The sequence below is a fragment of the Lepisosteus platostomus genome, chromosome 7 (genome assembly GCF_059453375.1).
Source record: "Lepisosteus platostomus isolate fLepPlt1 chromosome 7, fLepPlt1.hap1, whole genome shotgun sequence".
NCBI lineage: Eukaryota > Metazoa > Chordata > Actinopteri > Semionotiformes > Lepisosteidae > Lepisosteus > Lepisosteus platostomus.
In genome coordinates, this window is record NC_142617.1 from 33,295,609 (window position 1) to 33,319,686 (window position 24,078).

General features: G+C 50.8%; 1 protein-coding gene across 1 annotated transcript in view; it reads right to left on the bottom strand.

Annotated features, from left to right (window-relative positions):
* ipo9 (importin 9) overlaps positions 1–21,893 on the bottom strand; it is a 29,769-nt gene extending 7,876 nt beyond the window's left edge. Inside the window, exons 1-19 of the mRNA XM_088639908.1 lie at positions 21,638–21,893; positions 14,478–14,539; positions 13,793–13,879; positions 13,212–13,413; positions 12,923–13,011; positions 12,174–12,260; positions 11,958–12,077; positions 10,890–10,990; positions 9,775–9,833; positions 9,164–9,315; positions 7,941–8,039; positions 6,057–6,163; positions 5,181–5,320; positions 4,336–4,498; positions 3,880–4,106; positions 3,504–3,652; positions 3,158–3,286; positions 2,475–2,750; positions 1,116–1,282 (exon numbers count right to left, since the gene is read on the bottom strand). Coding sequence (XP_088496034.1) covers positions 1,116–1,282; positions 2,475–2,750; positions 3,158–3,286; positions 3,504–3,652; positions 3,880–4,106; positions 4,336–4,498; positions 5,181–5,320; positions 6,057–6,163; positions 7,941–8,039; positions 9,164–9,315; positions 9,775–9,833; positions 10,890–10,990; positions 11,958–12,077; positions 12,174–12,260; positions 12,923–13,011; positions 13,212–13,413; positions 13,793–13,879; positions 14,478–14,539; positions 21,638–21,806 — 2,585 coding nt within the window. The 5' untranslated portion in view covers positions 21,807–21,893. The remainder of the gene's footprint in view (positions 1–1,115; positions 1,283–2,474; positions 2,751–3,157; positions 3,287–3,503; positions 3,653–3,879; positions 4,107–4,335; positions 4,499–5,180; positions 5,321–6,056; positions 6,164–7,940; positions 8,040–9,163; positions 9,316–9,774; positions 9,834–10,889; positions 10,991–11,957; positions 12,078–12,173; positions 12,261–12,922; positions 13,012–13,211; positions 13,414–13,792; positions 13,880–14,477; positions 14,540–21,637) is intronic.
* Between the last annotated feature and the right edge of the window lie 2,185 nt (positions 21,894–24,078).

Below are 24,078 nucleotides of genomic sequence, written 5' to 3' on the forward strand. Positions count from 1 at the left end.
TTTAAAGCCTTAAGTCAGTAACAAGATATTGTCTTGAATCTGTGACTTTATTCACTTTATAGTCCAGCAATGGAGACGCTTAACTGTAAGAGTGATATGCTGCCAAGGTCTGGTATAAGTGTGAGTTTTTTTTCCCACCTGAGCACTCAATTAAATCTTTGAATTCTTAACAGATCTAACAAGTTTTAATTTTCAGTTTTACTCTCTATTTTCACTTTTTAAATATATAGGAGGCTGCCCTTTAACTATTGCATTTCCCTGCTTTGAGTAGAAGGAAAAACTTGCACAGGTCCTAACCCAGCGACTTGCTGGTTCATTTAAGGATTCTTAGGTCAACGGCACAAGGGGTTCCCAGAATCAGAACTGGAACCCCTGTTAAAACACTTCCTGCTTTGGTCAACAGCCTGAACCTCAAAACATGAAGCAGGAGTTCGTCCAAGTGTGACAGGCCTGCAGTGGCCGCTGAAAGGGTATCCAATCCTGGACAGCCCCAGTCAGTCTTATAGGTCACCCTGAATCAGAGAGGCTGCATCCCTGGTCCTATAGAGCCCTGGCCCAGTCTGTCTTATATGTCACCCTGAATCAGAGGGTCTGCAGCCCTGGTCCTGGACAGCCCAAGTCCAGTCAGTCTTATAGGTCACCCTGAATCAGAGAGTCTGCAGCCCTGGTCCTGGACAGCCCAAGTCCAGTCAGTCTTATAGGTCACCCTGAATCAGAGAGTCTGCAGCCCTGGTCCTGGACAGCCCAAGTCCAGTCAGTCTTATAGGTCACCCTGAATCAGAGGGTCTCCAGCCCTGGTCCTATAGAGCTCCAGTCCAGTCAGTCTTATAAATCAGTTCCTTTTAAAGACTGACAACTCCTTTGAGCTAATGATGAATCAAACAGGTGATCTGTTCAATTATGAGAATTCTAGTCCTTGAGAACTGAAGAGTATTTTGATTTTAGTCTCAAATATCCTCTTAAGTACATGATTCAACACCTGCAGAAACTGGCGATTTAACTGTGACCTAAAGAACCTGCTGGAGTGTGGCTCTCCGGCACCGGGGATGGAGATCTGGGGTCTATCCGGTTACTGGGGACCTCTCGTTCCGTGTTCGAGGCCAGCCTGCGCTCACCTGACTTTGCCCTCGTACTGGCCGTAGAAGAGGTGCTGCCGGCTCATCCACTCGGACATGACGAACTCCAGGGCGGGCTTCCCCGTGGGGCCGGGCAGGCTGCACAGGAACTCCAGCAGTGGCTCCAGCTGGGAGTGCACCAGGTGTGCGAACACCATGATGAGGGACTGGACAGGGGGGGGGGGGGGTGAGACAGTGAGCACACACAGGGTTACACACTCTCAACAGCGACACCCCAAAACGCAGGTCTGCAATCTCCAGGCCGTGGGGTGGGCTCTTTAGTCCTGGGTTACGCTGCGGTTCATCTGTTTTTTTCTTCAAAGGGGAACCGCAGTCCCAGTTTCTCAGAACAGTTGTTCAATTAATTTATGTTATAGAATCATTTGACGAATTTCGAATTAAGGACAAAAACGGTGAACTTTGTAAAAGTACCGTAAGTCGCCACGCTGTCGCAAACACGTATTCAAGTTCCCACAAACTGTGATGTGCTGCCGCCCTTCCTGCTCACTAGTCGCTGTAATGACTAGCGGAATGTGCCGTGCGAGCAAATAAGTACAGGTTGTGCAGCAGACATTTCACCACAGAAATGTTCCAGAGTGAGTTAACAAGTGTATTTGTCGGCAAAACCGTCTCAAAGTCCAGAGCAATATTTCCACTGGATAAAAGAGATGCATTCACAAGCCTGCTTCTTTGCAATGTTATAAGCTTCACGTCATCGTTTCGCTGCCTCACTCTGCATTGCAGAACATGACACTGCACATACCTGAAAATTTTGCCTATTTTGTGATGCAAGTTGGAGGTCTTGCGTGTTACTGTGCACATCTTAACTTTGTGATCTGAAATGTACTCATTAAGGCGGATTCTTTCTAACTCTGAAATATAAAAATAGCACTGTAGTTTTCCTTTTTCCAATTCAGAGAACTGCGGAGAGCTTACACCAACTTAAACATATAGCCCCCTTGCAAGTGCCAGTCTTTCCCACTCCTAGGGCATAAACGTCAGCCTACTCCAGGTACCGCACAACGAACACGCCTACACCAGATTACTGTACATACATGTCTTGGGCTGCCCATGTATTCTGTGTCAAAGTCTCTTTAGTGCCTGGATTGGAAATATTCTGCTCTACTTATCCACTTTAATTGCCTGCATATTAGATGCAAAGAAAAACTATTAGTTCTATCCTTTATATAGGACGCATCACGAGACAGTTTGTCAAGCCTTTATAGGAAATGATCTGAAGCTCAATTTGGACACAAGATCGCTGCAGGAGACTAGAGGCCATTATTAACATTCTAGCAGTGCAGATATGCACTGAAAGGCAGTCACACCTGCACCACAACCACCAGATGGCACCCCCACCTGCATGACGCTCAGGGTCTCGGCCTGCTGCATCTTGCTGAGGATGGCGCGCAGGATCTGGTCCAGGTTGTCGCCCAGCTGCGTGCCGGCCCGCGCAATCAGCGTGGAGACCAGGCGGCCCACGAAGGCCGCGGTGAACTCAGAGGTGCGGGGGTCCAGGAGCTGGCTGACCACCTGCATGACGTACCACAGGCCGCTGTGGCCCTGCTCGTCCCTCCACTGCCCCACCTGCTCCAGGGCCACCGAGACGTAGGCGCGCAGACACTCGCCACCGTTCTGCAGAGAGAGAGAGAGAGAGAGAGAGAGAGAGGGGGCCGTCAGGCCCAGCCGAGCCTGGGTGACTGCACCCCGACACGGGGCAAACCCAATGTGGGAACAGACAGTGAGGGGAAGAGATGATGCACAGATACGTCAGGAAGGAGACGACTCCCTCAAAAACAAACTAGAGAAAACGAGAAGCAATGAATTTAAAAGCATGATGTGTGGGTGAAAACAACTAAATAGAGATCCTCAACCAGCCAAAAAGAGAACGGCCAGGAGTCAAAGAGAGCTCAGAGAGATGATCAAGTGACATTACATCAAGCGCCTCCAGCTGCTGCGAGATGGGATGCTGTCTTTTGGAGGATAAAGCCCCACTGGAGCAGTGCTGTTGACTGCCTGCAGCTGCAGCCGGGCGAGCGTACCTGCATGGTGGCGTTGTCATCCGTTCGCAGGGTGCACTGCGCCACGACGGGGAAGGCCTGCGAGATGAGCAGCTCGGAGAGGGGCGGCTTCGTGTGCCGCACCACTGTGGTCAGGATGTCGATGGCCGTCTGCAAACGGGTAGGCACAGGTTCAGTCTCCCGAAATCTAGATCTTGCCCTGGGTAACTACCTTTATCTGTCCAAGTCGAGGTCCCACAGCGGACACAAGTGGGCAGGCGCAGTCGTCTGGAGGACGGACGGACAGACAGGCCCCCGGGGGGCAGGCGCAGTGTCGTGTTGTGCGGTGTCTTGTGTGTATGTGAGGTGGCTTCAGAGTGTTACTCACAGCACACAGCCCTGAGGGAATCTTGTCAGCTGGGGCCTGCATGATGCTGATGAGTGTCGGAATGAGCCTCATTTGCATGGGCCCCTGGCAGGCCTCAATCTGGGCGAGCTCCTTAAAGATGTCCTGTGCCAGGGCAGCCACCACAGGGTCTGAGAAAGAGAGAGATCTATCAGAATACACCCCCCAGCCCCACTATTGCTCAGGTATGAGCCAATCTTGTCCTCCTAATGTCCTGGGCACCACCGCATGCCCAACTATTGTTATCTATCTGATTTTTATTTATAATATAACTCCATGACAACACTTTTTTTATAACACAGCACAGCACTGAAAACCCAGCACCAGAGGGAATGCAACAGGAATCGGTCTGTCCTACCGTTGCTGTATTTGAGGAAGATGGCGATGGTGAGGGGGCATATCTTGTTCTCCACACTGGTGGTGAAGGCTGGGTCCACAGTGCACACGATGCACAGCGTCTCCATCACCAGCGTTAGCACCTCCGAGCTGAACTGGGCCGCCAGTTGCACCAGGCCGTCCAGCACGCTGGGCAGGAAGGGCTGCATGATGTGGGTGCTGTCGGACATCTTCAGCTGGTCACAGTACCTGGAGGGCACAGAGACAGAGCTCTTCACCCCTGGCTGGCTGTCGAATGCATTGGCCAGTCCATCGGTTCTCATTGATCTGACATTTTCTAATGGACGTGTTACAGGCAGGGTCTGTTATTACAGGCCGGGTGTCTCAGACGGCGGGCGTGCGAGAGAGCCCGCGCCAGCGGCCGGGTGTCTCAGACGGCGGGCGTGCGAGAGAGCATATCAGTGCCAGAGAGCCTCACCCCCAGATGGCCCGGACAGCCGAGATCCTTACGGAGGGGGGCTGGCTGTCATGCAGACCACTCACAGTGGCCTGTAGGAACTGCTGGATCAGCTCAGGGGACATGGCTGCTGTGAAGCGACTGGCCGCCCAAAGAGCCCGGCCCAGGAGGAACGGAGAGGCAGCTGGAGGCCAAGAGATGGAGACAGTTACCACCAGCAGCACTGTGACAGACACAGAGGGCCATCTCCAATAACTCTGCATTGCAATTAAACAGACTTTCAACTTTCTCCAGCTGGAAAAAACCCCCCATCTAAATAAGGTTTAAACAACCAAATACAAAATGAAACCAAAGTCTTTGATCATGATCAATAAATTCACTATAGTAAAAGCTTTAGCTCTAGGCTATTCTGCAATAGACAGACATTCTAATAACACTGACTACATATGACGGGGATTTCCAGCTCGAGAAGGTGTTATAGGTCACCATTAAACCAACCAATCCAGTTTCTAAATATAAGAAAAATTTCCATTGTGATCAATTAAACAGGTGATCTAGTAAAGTTAGTCATTTAGAGATAATTTAGGGACTAAAGCCTAACCTGCTCTCCAGCCCTGAAGGATCAGATTATTATTTGAATAATTACTCGCTTGATTCATCAATAACTCAGCTGTTGCCAGGCTTTAGAAACAGGTGACCTGTAAGACTAACAAGATTGGGGCTCCCTCAGGACCACGCTTGGAGACCCCTGTTACTGGAAATTAACTCAGGAAACAATAAGAAAACATTTTTGCTAGTAGGATAGACAAGATTGTTGTGCTGTCCCGCTGGTAATGTATTTTAAGCTAAAACGTGGTGCTTCTGACCCGAGAGGTTGAGGTCGGAGAGGATGACATTGGTGAGGAAGCCGTGCATGTCGAACTGGACTCTCCCATTCTTGACGTTCTCAGTGATGATGCTCTTCACAGAGCCCAGGGCCAGCATGCAGGCCTCGTGGATCTTCCACCTGCGAACACACGGCCAATCAGGGAAGCTCTGAGAAAGGGGTGGGCCACAACAGCCAATCTCAGACAGTTCTGAAAAGGGGGCAAGGCACTGCACAGCCAATCAGAACATCGGGGGACAGACAGCAATAGGTCTTCAGTGAACATGATTTGCAACTGTTTTTTATCTCATCAACCTTGACACAAAGTGTTATAGGGCACAGAGTTCATAAAGTTCAAAAAACGTTCTTTGAAAAGTCTATGGACTAGAAATATTGATTCTAGAAAGCTACTTATTGATTTTTTTTATCAGAATTTTCGACTGATATTAATAAAACCTATCAAATGTCACTGAACTCCAAGGTATTAAAGATGAAAACATAACAGGTCATCCTTGGTCACTAGATATTTAGTAGGATTTGTAACAGAAAGGGCATCAACAGTGTTAGTACAAATTTCTTCAGATGCAGATAAACCTAAGGCTTAGCTTGTATGCGGTTGTCTTCTTATAATAATAAAGCTCAGACATCAAAACTACAAAATATATAAGGAGAAACAGCCAAATTAAACCCTATATCGGATGAAAGGAATCACTACACCTTTTCACAATTGACCAAATACGTCCACTGCACCGATTGTGACTCAAATTTCTCCTGTTGTCGCCCAGTAGCTGGTTTATCAGAAGAACGTGACAGCTGCGCACAGCTCTGCCTATTGCAAGGTGACGACGATGATGTCACTTCCTGCCTGCTCGCTCACCAGTGCTGGTTGCCGCTGTTCTTGGCTTGCTCTGCCTCCTGCAGGTGCCGTGTGGCAGCGGCCGCCAGGGCCGCCGCGCTCTCGTTCTGGAACTCGGTGGCCACAGCCTGCCGGGCGAGAGAGCTCTCGTCAGAACACCGCTACCGCTGCAGGAGAGCTGGAAACGCCTCCTACATTGTGTGAGGTGAGGCTGCACATCCACTCATTTTCTAACCTTTTTAATCAATTCAGGGTCACGGGAGTGCCAGAGACTCTCCCGCCAAGCGACGGGCTCAAGATACACCCTAGACAGGACACTAGTCCATCACAGGGCACACACAGACACTCACACACTCACACCAGGGCCAATTCTCCCAAAAGCCAATTAACCTCCCAGCATGTCTTTGGAGTGTGGGAGGAAATCAGAGCACCTAGAGAAAACTCACTCAAACATGGGGAGAACATACTGTTTTGCTGGTCTACAGAGACCTGCATGGAGCTGGATGGATGGATTAATACCTGTATTCATTTTTTTAAATTGTATAATGTTAGCATGCCCAAAGGGCAGCCAGTTGACCTTGGACCCCTAGAGTTTTTTTTCCTCCTTACTAAGGAGTTTTTGGTTCCTCTCCTCAGTTGTCTTCTGGTCTTTTCCGTTGTGTATTCACAACATGTATGGTCACTTAAGCTTCTTGGGGCAACTGAACATACGAACTCCACACAGATGGCACCCCAGCTCCGGAGCTGAACCCATACCCCAGCGCAGTGAAGCAGCAACGCTAACCCAGCTTGTACATTTCTTTCCACAATGCCTTTCCAGTTCAGAATGGGCAGATATTTTTAACACCAGTAACAACACCTCCACCTGCTCTGGCCCAGGTGAGACACACGGGTGTGCTCCCACTGACACACCCCTCTCCGTACGACCTGGGAGGGGCGCTGCATGTCTGAGGGGGCAAACCTGGGGCTTGTAACTCTGGAGACGCCCTGCTCTGCACTGCGGCTTGTGGGATCCGAGTCCACTAACGGCATGTCACTGGCCCAGGCTTGAACCCAGGATACCACAGGATGCGACGAGCTTGGGAGGCAGCACCTTTACTGGGTGTCCCTTGACTCTGCAGCCACCAAAAGGATTTGGGCACAGGCCAAAATGATTCAAAAGTCACAATCAGCCACAAGCAGCCAGCAGGTATATCACCTTGCAACTCACAACTGGCAGCCCGCCGAAGCTCAGCAGGCGTGAGCCGGGTCAGTACCTGGATGAGAGACCTCCTGGGAAAACCAAGGGTGCTGCCGAAAGAGATGTTAGTAGGACCAGTAGGGGACAGTATTCTATACTGTATAAAAAGCACCGCCCTGACCTTCCATGGTTTTTAAAAATACCCCAGTGTCCTGGTCAAATTTCCCCTTGGCCTTTACCAATCATGGCCTCCTAATAATCCCCATCTCTGAACTGGCTTCATCATTCTGTTCTCCTCCCCACCGATAGCTGGTGTGTGGCGAGTGTACTGGTCACTATGGCTGCCGTTGCATCATCCAGGTGGGGCTGCACACTGGTGGTGGTGGAGGGGAGTCATTAAGAATATTATTATTACTACTATTATTTATTACTTGAGTCTCTACTGCCACTTGGTTATAAGGGCCTCACCAACCCCCACCCCACCAGCGCAACTGTAATTACAGTCTAAATGTCATTTCACACAGTGCCAGCCCAGCTATGTGCCACCTCTGATTCTGCTAGTGCTCTCCAGGTCTGCTCTACAGTCTCAGATTACATCTCACGCCAGTGGCTGCAGTTGAGAACTGATAAAACTGCAGTATCCCCTCCCCACCACCACCACAGGCAAGAGAATCAGTATGCCCAGACAGGGTGAGCTCTCCGAGATCACAGAGTCCAGCTCTTACCAACAGCAGGTCCTGGGCAGAGATTCGCACAGAGTAGGAAAAGGTTTCGTCATCCTCGTCTTCAACAAACTGCTGCGGGTTGGCAGTCCAAACCGTGATCTGCGCAAGAATAAGGACAACATCAGAGAGGCTCTTATTGGATACAAGCTAAGCAGTACTTGCTTCTTCATCGCTGCTGTCAAGGGAGAACAGCGGCAGATACAGACATGTTAGCTTGTTAAGGACTGCGATTATTTCCAGATTATCTCGCACCTCTCAGAAGAAATCCTCTTTCCAAATGATCAAGACAGAGAGAGGAAAACAGAGAGCCATTAGGGAACTGTGACTTTTACACTGTACAGAGAGTCAAAAGTTCAGAAATTCAGGAAAGCAGACATGGGATTGTCATGTGGATGTCTGGGATAAAAGACAAATGAGAATCCTTGGATCAATTAGCTGGCAAGTACCAAACAGACTGGACAAATGGCCTCCTCATTTCTATGTTGTCAGGTAAAACAATCACATTTCCGATTCACTGCACTTAAAGGTAGAATACATTTGAGAACTTTGCTGTAGGTTTGGTTTAGGAGAAGATGTGATTCTGATGAGATTTCAAACCTAGATTTTAGGTTTTAACCTTTTAGAACCTAGACTCTGTCCGTTCACAGTTCCTCTTCAGAAAGAAAAGTACAGTGATCGCTGCTATTACGCGAGTTTCCAAAACTCACGATGGCTTATACGCGATTTCATCCCCGACATGTTTACGTTTTGCATTTTTGGAGTAACGCAGCGGTCCGCGGAGGAATACACATGATGTTCAGTTGTGCCATGTGTTTTGTTTTGGAAGTGCTAATTGGGAGGTGCTCCTTAATTTGCCTGCTATTTTCACAAAATACGAGTGGACAAGGTGGCAATGTGTCTAAGAAGGGTGCTGGTGATAACATTTCAGGTGGTGAACTTCACTTTTTTTCCTAAATTTGCTGTAGTATTTCTTTATTTATTATGAGTTTAACATGCATTTAAACTGTGCTAACATTTTTATTAGGATATTAGAAAAGCTTTGGTTAGGCATTTGGTTAGGTTGTGAGTGGTCTGCCCCTAACCCTAATTTTCCCCATAAGTCCTGTTATTTTTATTGCGCGATTTTGCATAAAGCAAGGTTTTACAGGAATGCATCCATCGCGTTATAGCAGAGACGCCTGTACTCTTCACAGCGATGCTTGTGCTAGCACGTGGCTACATACCTGATCTTCCGTGATCTGCATGTAGAGGATGATGTAGTAGATGAGCTCGGGCAGAGCTTTATTCACTGTGCTCTTGAACCTGCTGTTCTCCAGGAGGGTGTGGACGAACTCAAAGATACTGAACACCAGGTTCTCAAAGCCCAGCACCTCTCCTGTGGGGGAAGGGGAGATGGAGGAGGAGTTACAACAACAGCAGCGATCGCTGACAGGAAACAACTGTACAGGCTAACTAGTGTTTCTAATACAGCAGCCATACGATTGAGCAGTTTGGGTTTCTTACCTCTCTTGTGAAGCTCACAAGCTTTTAAAAATAAAACTGCCACTGCGCACGTTCTCTGACAGTACCGGCACAGGCTGTTTCACGGGTTTGGACTCGCCTGCCGCAGTCTGTGGTTCAGACAAGACCCGCACCCAGAACAGCCTGCGAGCCACAGCCCTGCACGTTAAACTTCGGCCGCTCCTGATCATCTTTTGACAGATGGCCGCGCCAGGAGGCAAAGCGGGGGGAAAAAGGCGACAAGGCAGGCTGGATCCGGTCCCAAATGACAATCCCACAAGGCGCCCTCGGCGTCCCGCAATTGTAAAATCGCCCCCCTCCGGAGCCCACGCACCATCCGAGTCCACGGGGTCGTCCACTTCTTCCGTGTCATTGACCTCCGTCCTGACATAAGTACGCAGAGGGTTAAGGAGCCCACATGAGCTGACAGAGGCTAGAAGAGAATGGCTGCAGTGCGGTGAAGAGGCAGCATGTTATTCCTATTATTCTATTTATTCCTTTTATTCCGATGGGTGGTTTAATACGGTGTGGTGCCATGCCACCCTTAAGCCTTGGCATGACAACATGAATACATAATGGGGGTGAGAGCAGCAGTCCTAGGCAGAAGACAGTAGTACATTCCCAGTACTACAACCATGCCTCTCTCTGGCTGGGGTCACCACACACAAATCCCTCAGCGTCATGAATCCTCCCTCCTGGGGCTCCCCAAAGCCTGATCTCACCCTTATCTTATAAGCTGCTGACCCAGCAAAAACCAGTGGGGTGGACACCTGCGTTTGCATCAGGAAAACCAAACGCAGGGATCTATTACTTTATATATTTTCTCCGTTGAACACACAAACAACTTTGTATTCAAAATGCCCACAGGCAGGTCAGGATCTGTGGCTCAGCACAGCTGGTAGAAGTGGGTGGGTACAGCTGAGTTGGTTTCTCAGCTCCCAGAAAGATTTTCTTTCCTTAAAGATATCCTAATTTTTTTATTATAGGCCCCACCCAATGTAGAACAGCCATTATATTGTACCTCTCCAGAAACAATGCCTGTCGGGCAAACCTGCTCAGGATGGAACTAGACATGCAGACACGGTCTCTGCAAGCTCTATGGTGGCCAACAAGACGGCGGCCCTTCTCTCGCCCACATCAACGCCGGCCTGCCTGCGCATCACTCCCTGCTGAAAAGACAGACCCCCTGCTAGGGTATCGCCCTCCCCACACCTACAGCCCTGATGGGTGCCAGCCGAGTGCCACCACTTGACAACCACGATCTCAGCAGGCTAGGGCCAAGCTGTAGCACCTCGCTGTCCTTCTGAGCCTTTCCTGTGCGGCACTTAGTCATAACGTGTTTGGTTTTCTCTCCATTTTACGCCCCTGCCCCCTCAGTTGAGCTGAAGACACTTGCTCTCTAACACACACACTCCCACACGCGCCGGCTGGCCTCAGGGTGATGGATATAAGGCAGCGCTCTCAGTCAGAGTGTTCCACACAATGGGCAGGATCTGCTGCATGGAGGACACCATGTGTTTGGGGAAGTTCTTCACCAGCGCAGTCACTGCCTAGGGAGGGGGAGAGAGGTGGGAGAGCGATGATCAGCTGGGATTCAAACCGCACGGCATGCACATTCTCACATTCTTGTCACCCGGAAGCCATTTTGCATTGAAACAGAATAAATACATCTTCAGGCAGGTTTTATTATCTGGTGCCATGGTCTGTGATCGGGGCTTTTGCCTGTCAAATTATCTACTGTACTCGTCTTTCAAGACGGCGCCAGTCGCTGCTTAGCCTGAACACCACAGTCTGACAGGCTGGTTCCAATGTAAAATTGAAGACCAACAGCAGATAAAAATGGAAAACGGGGAACAGAAAGCGTCATGTGGAAATGGATAAAGTCTGGTTTCCATCAGGTCTAGGGGCTTCAGGAAAGCCTGGCTCTATTAATGAATCCCTTTGAACTCCATGAGAAATGATTCTGCCTGGAGGTGGTGTCGCAAGAGCTCTGACTATTCAAAAGGCCCGCAAACGCAGTCTTGGTCAGGAGAAGCTTTAAAAAAATAGACATTACCAAAGCGCCAAAGCACTTCATGCTGAAAAGAGAAGAAAGAAAACGCTAAGTTTCGGCACCTGAAGAAGGCTCCACGGCCGAAACGTAGTGTTTTCTTTCTTCTCTTTTCAGCATGGAATAAACCTATTACTTGTTCTTTTGAACCCAACGCATGCTGACGCAGCTACCCACCTGAACTGCCAAGGCACTTCTGTACCTTTCATATTAGCAAAAACAGTGTACCATTCAGGCTTATTTAATACTGCAGAGGGAAGTCTCATCTATTCCACCACACTGGATGCAAACCTAAACTTGCTCCACCTCCAGTCCAAAGCCATAGTCTGAAGTATAGATTTAAAGAAGTCTAGTGGTTTTTCTTAGCTTTTTGTGATAAAATATTTTTCCCCAAACTTCTTTCTTGCTTCAACGCTTGGATGTGGAGGTTGGAGGTCTCCTCATCCACGTCCTGCCCTGTCTCTCACCTTCAGCACCTCCATCTTGAGCCCGCTGTCGGAGGACGGCCCGTCGGGCATCTGCAGCGCCTGGACGAACGCCTCTGTGAACTGCTGGACCACGGGGAAGATCAGGGCTTTGGCGGCCCCCTGGACAAGAAACACAGCGCGGGTCTGGTCTGTAGGTCTGCACTGTCTGATTACACCTCTACCAGAGCAACACCCCGCGCCCAGCCCTCCCTCTACCTTCTCCAGCTCCTCGATGGCACAGATCAGGTTGGCACACGTGGTGAAGATCTCCACGGCTCGGGAGCGGGTTCGAATGCTGTAGACCTGCAGGGATAGAGCATAAGGCCAGCTCACTCTGTGTCCGCCGCCCAGCCCACCAGCGCCGACCACTGGCAGTCCTGGCACCTGCCTCATACATGACTGTAACTATCCCTTAAACAGGCAGTGTTTCAATTCATTCTTCCTGCAACAAAGCTCACGCTAGAAACTCATGACATATCACTATACTGGCCAGTCTGATCACTATCGATTGGCCTAAAATCGTTTTATGTGATTAACATGAGTAATCAATGCAGCAGGTTTGCGACATATCGATAGCCTTATAAGCACCTACCATAACTATAAAAAAGGCCGTGCACAGAAAGTTCATTTCTAGCAAGAGAGCAAGTAAACGCTAGTAGTTGAGTGCAACAGAGAGAAGAGAACTATATCCTACTGTCCTGTCAATTAAAATCAAATAATCTATGTAACCGATTTACAGGGAAAATGTGAAGAACTATTCTGCCGTGGAGGCAAGAATCTTTATTAATTAGATCTACAGCACCAGCTGTCGAGGTGTGGAGAGCTGCCAGGCCAGGTGATACTTCTCTGACCTCGCTCTAGGACAGATCCGTGCTGTCCAGGTCCTTTCATCCCCTCCCAATGCCACACAAGCCCCAGGCAGCACTGGACCCTGCCCTTTGACCCTACCCCCTCCCCTTGGGTACCTCAGCCATGGTGAAGATCTTGTACATCTCCGGGAGGATCACTGGGGCCACCAAGGGCATCTGAGTGTCCGTCACCTCCCGGGTGAACTCTGGAAGCAAGGGGGCCAGGGGATGAGGAGGAAGAGAAAGAGGAGGGAGACACAGGTCAGTCTCTTCAGCACACCCCCCTCCTGTTACTACTGCATCCCCAAGATCCCGTCCCATAGCAGCCCCGTACCCCGAGACCCCGTCCCCCCAGGAGCCCGGTACCCCTAAACCCCATCCCCCCCAGGAGCCCACCCTGCGGTACCTGTGAGCACCCTCATGGCTCCGTGCACGGCGAACACGTCCCCGCTGACCAGCATCTCCATCAGCAGGTTGAAGAGCTCGGGCCAGGCCTCCGGCCAGTCCCAGTGCGCGATGGCCGACACCGCGTAAGCCACGCTGGAGCGCACCTTGCTGATGGACTCCCGCAGGCCGCCGGGCAGCAGCTGGCGGATCGCCGCTTTGGCCTGGCGAGAGAGCCGCGGTCAGGAGGGCAGGCACTGGTATTTCTACAATCCTGAACTCCACAGCGAAAGCCTTACTAGCACAAAGAGAGACAGGAACCTAGAAACAACCCAGTACCGTGAAAGGCAAGAGATAGTTATAAAACATCATTCTCTTCTAACACGTAATTTTACATTTCCCTGATGTAACTATACGACGTTTAAAGAGGATGGGTGCAGATTCTCCTGTGCTTGCCAAATGCAAAGCAATTTGGACGCTTTCTCCAGCTTTCAATAATGTTAAAACTGCCTTCCTGTGCCATCTTAATTGAGAGACAGCTGCTACACCTCCGGGAAGCTTCCGAGGTGAAAGGTCACAACAACCAGGCCGTGGTGTCCTTACCCTGTCCGTCGTTTCAGGGGGCCGGAACTTCTCAGACTGGGCACACCAGTGGGTCTCCACATACTGCTTCAGGATGACGGAGGCCAGCTGAGGAGACAGAGAGAGAGGGGCCCACTTTCACAGGGAAGCACAGCATCACCGTTTTATTTTCACTTAGAAGTCAAAATGATTAATATAAGTTAAAATAAGCTTTAAGTAAAAGCGGATAGCTCTGAATGGATTCCGACCTGTGAACGAACAAAAAAAAAAGTCTTCTGCTTGTGCGGAACAGCTGCATTTACAGCTTTGGACATCTGCTTCCAATTTACGTTTAGTTATATGGGAGGATGTCCAGTTCCATGACATGTTACAATGCTAAGCCCTCAACCAGTGATAATAGTAACACAGAGCTCCAATTGTGGCCCAAGGATGCGCAGGGCCTGACCTATATGCTCTTACAAGCAGCTGATAGTTACTCCTGTACAGGTGGTGTAAATGAAGGTGATAACGTCTTCAACATGGCATATAACACGTAAACAACACGGTGCGCTGCTATCAGTACTTTTTTAAATTATTATGAGCAACGCTGACGCCTCTATCTCTGAATAGCTACGGCACAGTGCTGTTCCAATACATCTGCACAACTGGAGAGTCCTTCACTGAGCGCTGCAGGACAGTCCGGCACCCAGAACTTGTTTGTGCTCACCTGCCGAATAGCGAGGGCCCCCTGGGTGTCCACAGTCAGCTCTGCCAGGTGAACTCCGAACTCTGAGGAAACACAAGACCCGGAACGCTGCCGGTCACAAGAGCGACAACATAACAGCCCGTTGCGAAGAGCACGACACAGAGACGGCTTCCAGAGGCCCGCGGCTCACGCGTTCACTCGAGCATGCAGGGAGATACGCTAACTGGACTCCTCAAACGACTTAGCATGCAGCACTGGGGTTTGGTGAAGGTCCAGCGACAAGGCTATAAAGAACACACCGCCAAGGACGATGACATACACACTGCAGAGTTTTTCTATAACTTATTTATTCTTCTGGTTGTTACTATTTATCATGTACCGTTTTGTAATGTTGTGTTTACATTGTATGGTGTTGGCTGTTACACTGTGTTGTCTGCTGTACCGCGCATGTCCTGAGGTATAGGCGCTAGTAAGAATTTCAATGTACACGTACATATGGCAATAAACTTCTCTACCTCTATCTCCAGAGGGCATAAGCGCAAGATCACCCCATCATGCCAGAGGTGACTCACACAGCCCCACCACTGGCCACTGAGGTTGCCCATGTTCCTGGAGGTCCTGTTTCTATGTACACTGCATTTCATTTGGGTTTATCTAACCTGCCTAGCAGATAACCTTGTCTAGGGGGACTTAGTGACAAGGTAGTAGAGTAAAAAGTGTCATGCAGACAACATGAAACTGTCAGAGCTAAAATAGTACAATGTGGATACAGAGCATGACTGCCAAAACCCTGCTGGATTCAACCTACAGTAAATACACGCAACTAGCAAATTACATTCTAGGACACAGCTGTTTCAACGGGTCACCCATCTTTCTTGTCATCTGTGTGTTTCACACACCCAGTCCACATACCATGGACATAGTGATGAAGAATGAAGAATCGGAAAACTCTGGGATTTGATTTCAAGATCAGGTGAGGGTCTGTTAACAGTCAGGCAAGGGCTGTTATTGTAAAAAACAAAACATATACTCCCTACACTTAGACACTCCACATACGGACAGTCCAGTCAAAGCGCTTTACAGGTAATGGGGTCTCCCCTCCACCACCACCAGTGTGCAGCCCCACCTGGATGATGCGACAGCAGCCATCGTGACCAGTACCCTCACCACACACCTGCTATCAGTGGGGAGGAGAGCAGAGTGATGAAGCCAGTTCAGAGATGGGGATTATTAGGAGGCCAAGATAGGTAAAAACCAACGGGGAAATTTGACCAAGACATTGGGGTAACACCCCTACTCTTTTCGAGAAACACCCTGGGATTTTTAATGACCACAGAGAGTCAGGACCTCGGTTTTATGTCTCATCTGAAGGATGGCGCCTTTTCACAGTATAGCCCCCATCATTATACTGGGGCATTAGGACCCACACAGACTGCAGGGTGAGCGTCCCCTGATGGCCCCACTAACACCTCTTCCAGCAGCAACCTTAGTTTTTCCCAGGAGGTCTCTCATCCAGGTACTGACCAGGCTCACACCTGCTGAGCTTTAGTGGGCTGCCAGTTGTGAATTACAGGGTGATATGGCTGCTGGCCATCATCCTTCTCTTCTTCCATCAATCTGAAGACAAAGCCCTAAACCCGAGACTGGCAGCTGGCAGAGACCCCGCTGTCTAAGCGCCCCTTCCCAGAGGGGCACTGTGCCGCTTTGGGAGACAAAGCGACTGCTGACACACTAGCAGAGCTGCTTACCCAGGCTGAAAGACAGAGCGCCAGAGAGGTCACCCCCGCTCGACATCCTGCAGAATCAGCCTTTTACACCAGGGGAGGGTGAGGCTGACACACGCACAGGGTTCCCGAGCAGGAGGGGTTTTCACAAGCAGGGCACAGAGACCCCGCGCACAGGCCTGCTCTCAGAGCAGACACTCGTGCAGGGACTTATTAGGTTACCCGCGGGGCTTGCTGGAAGGGAGCTGGGATGACATTGACTGCGACTCTGTAAACTGGGAAGAGGCTGAGACAAGGCTGGGCTGGCGAACTGGCACTCTCGCAGAAGGAATTCAAGAAGTCCTTTTCTTCAGACGCAGAGGAACAGAGCTGCGACTGGTCCGCACCGCATGCAGTGAGACTGCTTAGAGCCACAGGGGGTTTTTAACCTACCAGCCGGTAAAGCAGAATTGCCCGGGAGGCGTCAGAGGCTGGGTGGGCTTGGGTTTGCCGGAGTAGCATGCCCCCGTGGCATGCGCTGGTCTGGGCACTGTGTGCAGAGAGGATGCCCTGCCAGCCATGCAGGACAGAGATTTTTCGGAGGAACACGGGCGCCACGTGCACTCCTCCTCTACTGACGGGAGGGTCACCGAGTTGTCGGGCGTCTGTCAATATTCAGCTGGGGTCACAGACACCTTGAAACCCTAAGAGCACAGACTCCGTCCTGCTGCAGGGACTGTGGGCGATGTCCAGCAGTGAGCATGCTCGCACAACCGTAGGGCAGTTTACTGCAGAACCCAACCTGAGTGCAGTTGAAATCACAGACACCTGTTGCAGGAGATATAGCAGACATAAGTGAAAGGTGGGAATACCCATCAGAAAACGCCATCGTGCCAGGTGTGCAGGTATTCTGTACAGTTCTAATGCATGTGCAGTGATCATTTGCAAACACCCCTTCGTGGCAATAACACCGAGTTATCAGAGCTGTACTCAGACTATAAAACTTCCAGAAAAACTGCCTGAAACACCAGGCAAGACGCACCTTGCGTGCGCCTTCTCCAGAAATTGCTTTTTTTAATCACAAATTAACACTTATTTCAAACAGCTGAACGGCACTGTGAATTCTTGCATTTCTCCACTATGATACAGGTAGAAAACAGGCGTGTAGGCAGAAGCATGGGTAACCCTGGGGTCTGTTCCTTTCTCTTTGATCTGCTAGGAAACACAGCACAAAGGCGCTCAATTGGAGCCTCTGTCACAGTGCCCTGTGCCACACTCTGACGCACCCCGCCCCTCGTGTTGTCACCCAGCTGTGGCACAGCTACTCACTATACACAGTCAACTGAAACCAGCTACGGTAACTAACAAGCAAACAAACCCAAACCCTCTCTTGTCGAATCGCAGAGACCCAAGTCAACAGTAGGCATGAGGCTGGATTTCCAGACCGCCGCAGGAACAGGTACTCTCAGGAGTGACATCTGTAAGAGGCTTCCAGTATGCTCTCCTTGATGAGCTCAAACATTCTATTAACAATTTCTCATCAGAGCATTAATAATAATAATCGGCTGAACAAACAGATAGAAGAGCTGGAGTACGCAGCTCCAGGAGCCTGGCTGCGCATACGAGCGGGGGAGACTGCAGTACGCAGCTCCAGGAGCCCGGCTGCGCATACGAGCGGGGGAGACTGCAGTACGTAGCTCCAGGAGCCCGGCTGCGCATACGAGCGGGGGAGACTGAAGTACGCAGCTCCAGGAGCCCAGCTACGCATACGAGCGGGGGAGAGTGCAGTACGCAGCTCAAGGAGCCCGGCTGCGCATACGAGCGGGGGAGAGTGCAGTACGCAGCTCAAGGAGCCCGGCTGCGCATACGAGCGGGGGAGAGACACACAAGCCCAGCAGCTTGAGCCCAGCACCTCCCACTCGTGGCACAGCACCAGAACACTGGGGTCAACCCTGCCCCCCCCATCACCACCGAGACGATTCAGAGCAGCCAATCAAGCACGACCTGCCTGGTAACAGGAGGTAACCAGAGCACCTGGGGAAAACTAGGGCTGGCCATTTTATTTCAATTAAAAAAAGACTGCTTTTTTATTTTGAATGTCTTTAAAATTGTGGACGTTTTAATCGTACCATACCAAACGGTATTACTCTTAGAATGTTGCATATAATGTGAGCACTTACAAACCAAACTCATTTTTAATACATTATAGAACAAAGGTCTGGTTATATTGGCTGTATGTGAAATAACCTGGTCCAAAATAAACCTCCATTATTATGCAATGCATATGCTGTGTATAGTCAAATATTAGCAAGTATAGGAATACACTACAGTATAAAGTAGATCAAGGATTTTTGCAAATTAATGTCATGACAAAAGAACAAAACTGATGGAGCTTGGCATGGAGGCACAGTGGTTAGCATTACTGCCTCAGTACTGGGCCCTAGGTTCAGTTCTTGGGGTGCTGTCTGTGTGGAGTTTGTATGTTTTCTCCAGGTTTATGCGGGTTTCCTCCAGGTGCTCTTATTGCCTCCCACAGTCCAAAGACCAACTGGTAGTTAACCGAGTTTTGGGAAAACTCTCCCTGGAGTGAGTGAGTGTGTCTGTGTCCTTGCCTCTTGTATGTTGTTTGCTGTCTCCCCTAAACTGGAAGAAGAAAATGTGTGGTTGAATCGAACCGAGATAGACTGGCAAAAAGAGGCTGTTACCACCACAGAGACGTCTTCTAACCTGAGTAAAAGAGTAGGAATCGGGCCTACTAGGAAGTCAAGTTAAGGGTTCGACTGAGGGACTGAGAGCTGGGCTGGAATGGGAACCAGGTGTGTGTATGTGTGGGGGGGGCTTCCAGGACCAGGAGTGGGACCCCCTGGTTCCCAGCACCTGCAATCAATTGCTGAAAGAGGCAGAAGCCCCTTTTCACAGTGAGTAGGCCTTCATCTCCATTCACCTTCCAGGGCCTCCTCCAGACACATCCCAGGATCCTGCCCCCATGCCCTGCTGGAGCACTAGGCCCAGGATCATGCCCCCCTGCAGCACTGGGCCCAGGATCCTGCCCCCCTGCAGCACTGGGCCCAGGATCCTGCCCCCCTGCCTTGCGCTGGGCCCAGGATCCTGCCCCCCTGCCCTAGCGTTGGGCCCAGGATTCCGCCCCCCTGCCCTGCCCTACTGGAGCACTGGGCCCAGGATCCCGCCCCCCTGCCCTAGCGCTGGGCCCAGGATCCTGCCCCCCTGCCATAGCGCTTGGCCCAGGATCCTGCCCCCCTGCCATAGCGCTTGGCCCAGGACCCTGCCCCCCTGCCCTAGCGTTGGGCCCAGGATTCCGCCCCCCTGCCCTGCCCTACTGGAGCACTGGGCCCAGGATCCCGCCCCCCTGCCCTAGCGCTGGGCCCAGGATCCTGCCCCCCTGCCCTGCTGGAGCACTAGGCCCAGGATCATGCCCCCCTGCAGCACTGGGCCCAGGATCCTGCCCCCCTGCCATAGCGCTTGGCCCAGGACCCTGCCCCCCTGCCCTAGCGCTGGGCCCAGGATCCCGCCCCCCTGCCCTGCCCTACTGGAGCACTGGGCCCAGGATCCCGCCCCCCTGCCCTAGCGCTGGGCCCAGGATCCCGCCCCCCTGCCCTGCCCTACTGGAGCACTGGGCCCAGGATCCCACCCCCCTGCCCCGCCCTACTGGAGCACTGGGCCCAGGATCCCGCCCCCCTGCCCTAGCGCTGGGCCCAGGATCCTGCCCCCCTGCCCTGCCCTACTGGAGCACTGGGCCCAGGATCCCGCCCCCCTGCCCTAGCGCTGGGCCCAGGACCCTGCCCCCCTGCCGTAGCGCTGGGCCCAGGATCCTGCCCCCCTACCCTAGTGCTGGGCCCAGGATCCTGCCCCGCCAGAGCACCAGGCAGAGGATTTTACCTTCCTGCTATATGCTGTTCTGGAGCACAGAGTAGAGACACCTCTGTATCTCAAAAACAGGAACACTGATCAGAACCAGATCCAGAAGATTAAAAATGACATACTATAAGTATATCAGAAAAGCTGATATAAGATAAGTTAAGATCACTTTAACGACCATATACAAATTCTTGTATTAGGAGTTTGTCTTTTCACATACCCCAACTTGCTCTCCACGAGACACACAGACAGGGAGAGAAGCTTGGGGTCAGAGCGCAGGGTCAGCCATTTATAGGTCACTTCTGGAGCAGTTAGGGTTAAGGGCCTTGCTCAGGGGCCCAACAGAGCAGAATTCCTCTGCCGGCCGCCAGATTCAAACCCACAAACTTCCAGCCACAGGCACAGATCCTTAGCCACAGAGCCCACCATATAGGAGTTTTTACTAGCACAAACAGGCCTTATCGCAACTTTTCTAAGCACTTGTTAACCACTGGACAGCTAAAAAGCTGCAACTGTATTCAAGAAAAACGAACATCATAACCTTATTGCGAACTAAAACAAGGCCGTAGTGGGTCACATTATACAGCTTTTAAACTGCAGGGGAAACTGAAGGCACAGGCAGAAATTACAAATAAACCACAGCAAATACCATTACAATGGATTAGGTAAGCAAGTACAATATTGCAAAAGAGCATTAAGACTGATAACACCTAAACTGTACTTTAGAGTTCCCTGGCGAACACCTGGAGCCCAGGATTCAGGATGGCTATGTCTATTCTTCACAGCAGAAGTCCGAACCTGACGTCCAGGTCCCGAAACGCCATTGCCCGTCGCCATGGAGACACCCTCTTCTTCAAGTTCAATGCGAGACGCGCGTGGGCGGGAGATTTGGGAAGGAAACTTCCCCCTCCTTCCCAACACGGAGACAAGAAATCCATAGATCAGGTCCCAGATTTCACAGCGCATCAAACTCATCCCGAGCGGTACAGGCTATCATCCCGTGATGGGAGATGCACGCCATTAACTATCAGGCAGAGTCTCATATAAAGAATGACACCCATGTACGCAGATTGTTCTCAAAACAGCACAGCAGTTATTTGGGAAAACACAAACTACTTTTTTTTCCAACTTTCACTGGCCCTTCTCATGAATTCACGAAAAAAAGGGGGTCAAGACACTGCCGAGACAGGCGAAGTTCGCACTTTCCAAGCTCCCACTTCGCGGCGAGTCTCGCCTCCTCAGTGCTTGACGCGACATTATTTTTTCGCTTTGAGCGGAAAACAATTACAACACAGTAAAGAAAAATAGAGAATAATAAAGATCTTATTGGACACTGACCAACGGGCAGCCCAAGGAAACCGTACCGTGACACTTCCGAAACGTGCACGTTTCTGCACACACTACACAGCAAGGCAGAGAGTCACGCGTGGTTGACATCAACACGCGTGGATTCAGTGAAAATGACTGCGTGGTGTTACTGTTCAGACAGTTTTTGTCCTTATTTTAAGTACCCCTAACTGCATCCAAGCAGGCCTGGGGTAACTCATTGTAATTCACATGGTGACATCCTCCTTCCCCTCGCTGCTCCACGCAGATACTCACCTTCCGTGACTTCCAACACTTTGATCTGCTCCTCGGCGGCTGCCCGCACCTCTTGCACCGGGGACAATATCGCGGTCAGCGTCTCTATCAGAGCCTCCTTCAGGCCCTGCTGGACCGGGCCAGCCGCCGCCGCAGCGGAGCCGGCACCCGAAGCGTTCACGCCCGCCATTATTCCTGCCCGCACAGCCGGAGCCGCAGCACAAGTGCAGGAGAACAGAGGCTGCACCGGAGCGCGCCAATGCACGGACCGGCGGGGAGGAGGAGCTCAGGAGGGCAAGAGCGGCGTCCGGCCGCGCCTGCTCCCGGTGCGGGGCGCCTGCTCCATCTCCAGGAGCGGAGGGGCACGACAGGTTCGGAGTTCAGGGGCAGGGGTGTACCATCGTGAATAACGGGGCCTGCCTTCTTTCGGTATTAGAATTTGATTGAAGCACTTCAGCATTCCCAGCATTTTAAAGACATTCCACATGAAACTCTAGGGGTTTATTAGTACCGTACAGAAAACGAACTCCAGTTTTTTATTGTGACAGAAGTATGTATGGCCAGCAGCCATATCAATCTGCAACTCACAACTGGCAGCCCACTGAAGCTCAGCAAATGTGAGCCTGGTCTGTACCTGGATGAGAGACCTCCTGAGAAAAACTAAGGTTGCAGTTAGTGGGGCCAGCAGGGGGCTCTCACCCTGCCATCTGTGTTGGTCCTAATGCCCCAGTATAGTGACGGGGACACTATACTGTAAAAAGGCCAATCCTTCGGATGAGACATAAAACCAAGGTCCAGACTCGCTGCGCCCTTTAAAAATCCCAGGATGTTTCTCAAAAAGAGTAGGGTGTAAGGGTGTCCTGGCCAAATTTTCCCATTGGTCTTTCCCAATCATGGCCTCCTAATCCCCATCTCTGAACTGGCTTCACCATTCTGTTCTCCTCCCCACTGATAGCTGGTGTGTGGTGAGTGTACTAGTCACTATGACTACTGTCACATCATCCAGGTGGGGCTGCACACTGGTGGTGCTGGAGGGGAGACCCCATTACCTGTAAAGCACTTTGAGTGGAGTGTCCAGAAAAGCACTATATAAGTGTAAGGAATTAGTATGATTATGACTATGTAATTAAGGGGGCACAGTGAATTAACATGTAAATTGTCATTTACACTTCACTACCTTTTGTGTTCTGGATTAGATACACATCTTCACAGAATACCTTAATGGGTATAGGAAAATGAAAGCGGACTGGGCAGGACAATGGCTAGATAACAGTTGTGTTTCTAGGTTTTCATTTGCAGTGACTTCCAGAATGTTTGTCACTTGGAGGCTGTTTTACAGTGTGTAACTAAAGGTAGAAATTCGGATTCATTCACATACTATGGTCAGACAGGTGGCACGAGGCTGCCCTGAAGACAGTACGGAGGTGAGACACCCATGTCCAGCACTGCCTCTTGGGTCCCACGTGGATGGTAGTCTCCTGCACCAGAGCCACCAGTGGAAATGCCAAGGGGCAGAAAGACGTTGGTGTTCGTGTTTTGTGATCACTGTATTGACACCAGACTCCTGCCCAATGGTATGCAAGAGGGCAGAAACCCGCAGTACTCCAGAAGGAGGAAGTCCGGGAGAATGAGAAGGGGGCAGCACTGTTTGGGGACTGTGGTCTGCACCACGAAGAGAGAGGGGCCCTTCTGGAGCTCGGACAGCCAAGACCACTGGAGTCACAGACAGGAACTCTCCCAGGAGCCCAGAACCAAGTCTGATGGTGAAAGGGTATGGAGCTCTTCTGCCTATGGGGGGCCTGAAGAGATCTGAAGTCCTCCATTTCCAGATCCAAGAGCTCTGCCATCACCACCCAAAAATCTTTCTGCTGCAATGGGAAGGGCAGGGACTTGAACCCTGGGTTCCTGGCTAGCTTGCACTCAGGGATCACATACCTGGCCTGTCTGAAATTCACTCGGTGAAGCAGTTTCTCACTCCTCTACCTGCTGTGTATGAATAAAATGGGTCCCCTTCTCTGTATAAATTCCTTTCAAGATCCTTTTGGATAAAAAGCTCTATACAAATGCAATTACAATGACTGATATTATTTAAGTGGAACACAGTAGTGCAATGTGGTTTGCACTGCTGCCTCAGAGATCTGAGACCCCAGGTTTTATTCTGGAAATGGGAATAAAACCCATTATTCCCCATTAATGCCTGTGTGGAGTTTGTATGTTCTCCCCACGTTAACATGGGTTTCCTCCCACAGCACACACGCATACTGGTGGGTTCAATGACGTCAGGGAAAAGTGGTCCGGTTGCAAGCGTGGGCATGGCTGTGTCTGTATGTGCCCTGCAAAGGGCTGGCTTCCTGTCCAGCGTGCACCCTGCCTTGTGCCCACTGCTTGCCCAGATAAGCTCCAGCTCCTCCAGGACCACAATGGATGGGTTACGTCATGGTGATCTCACATCCCTTTTACAA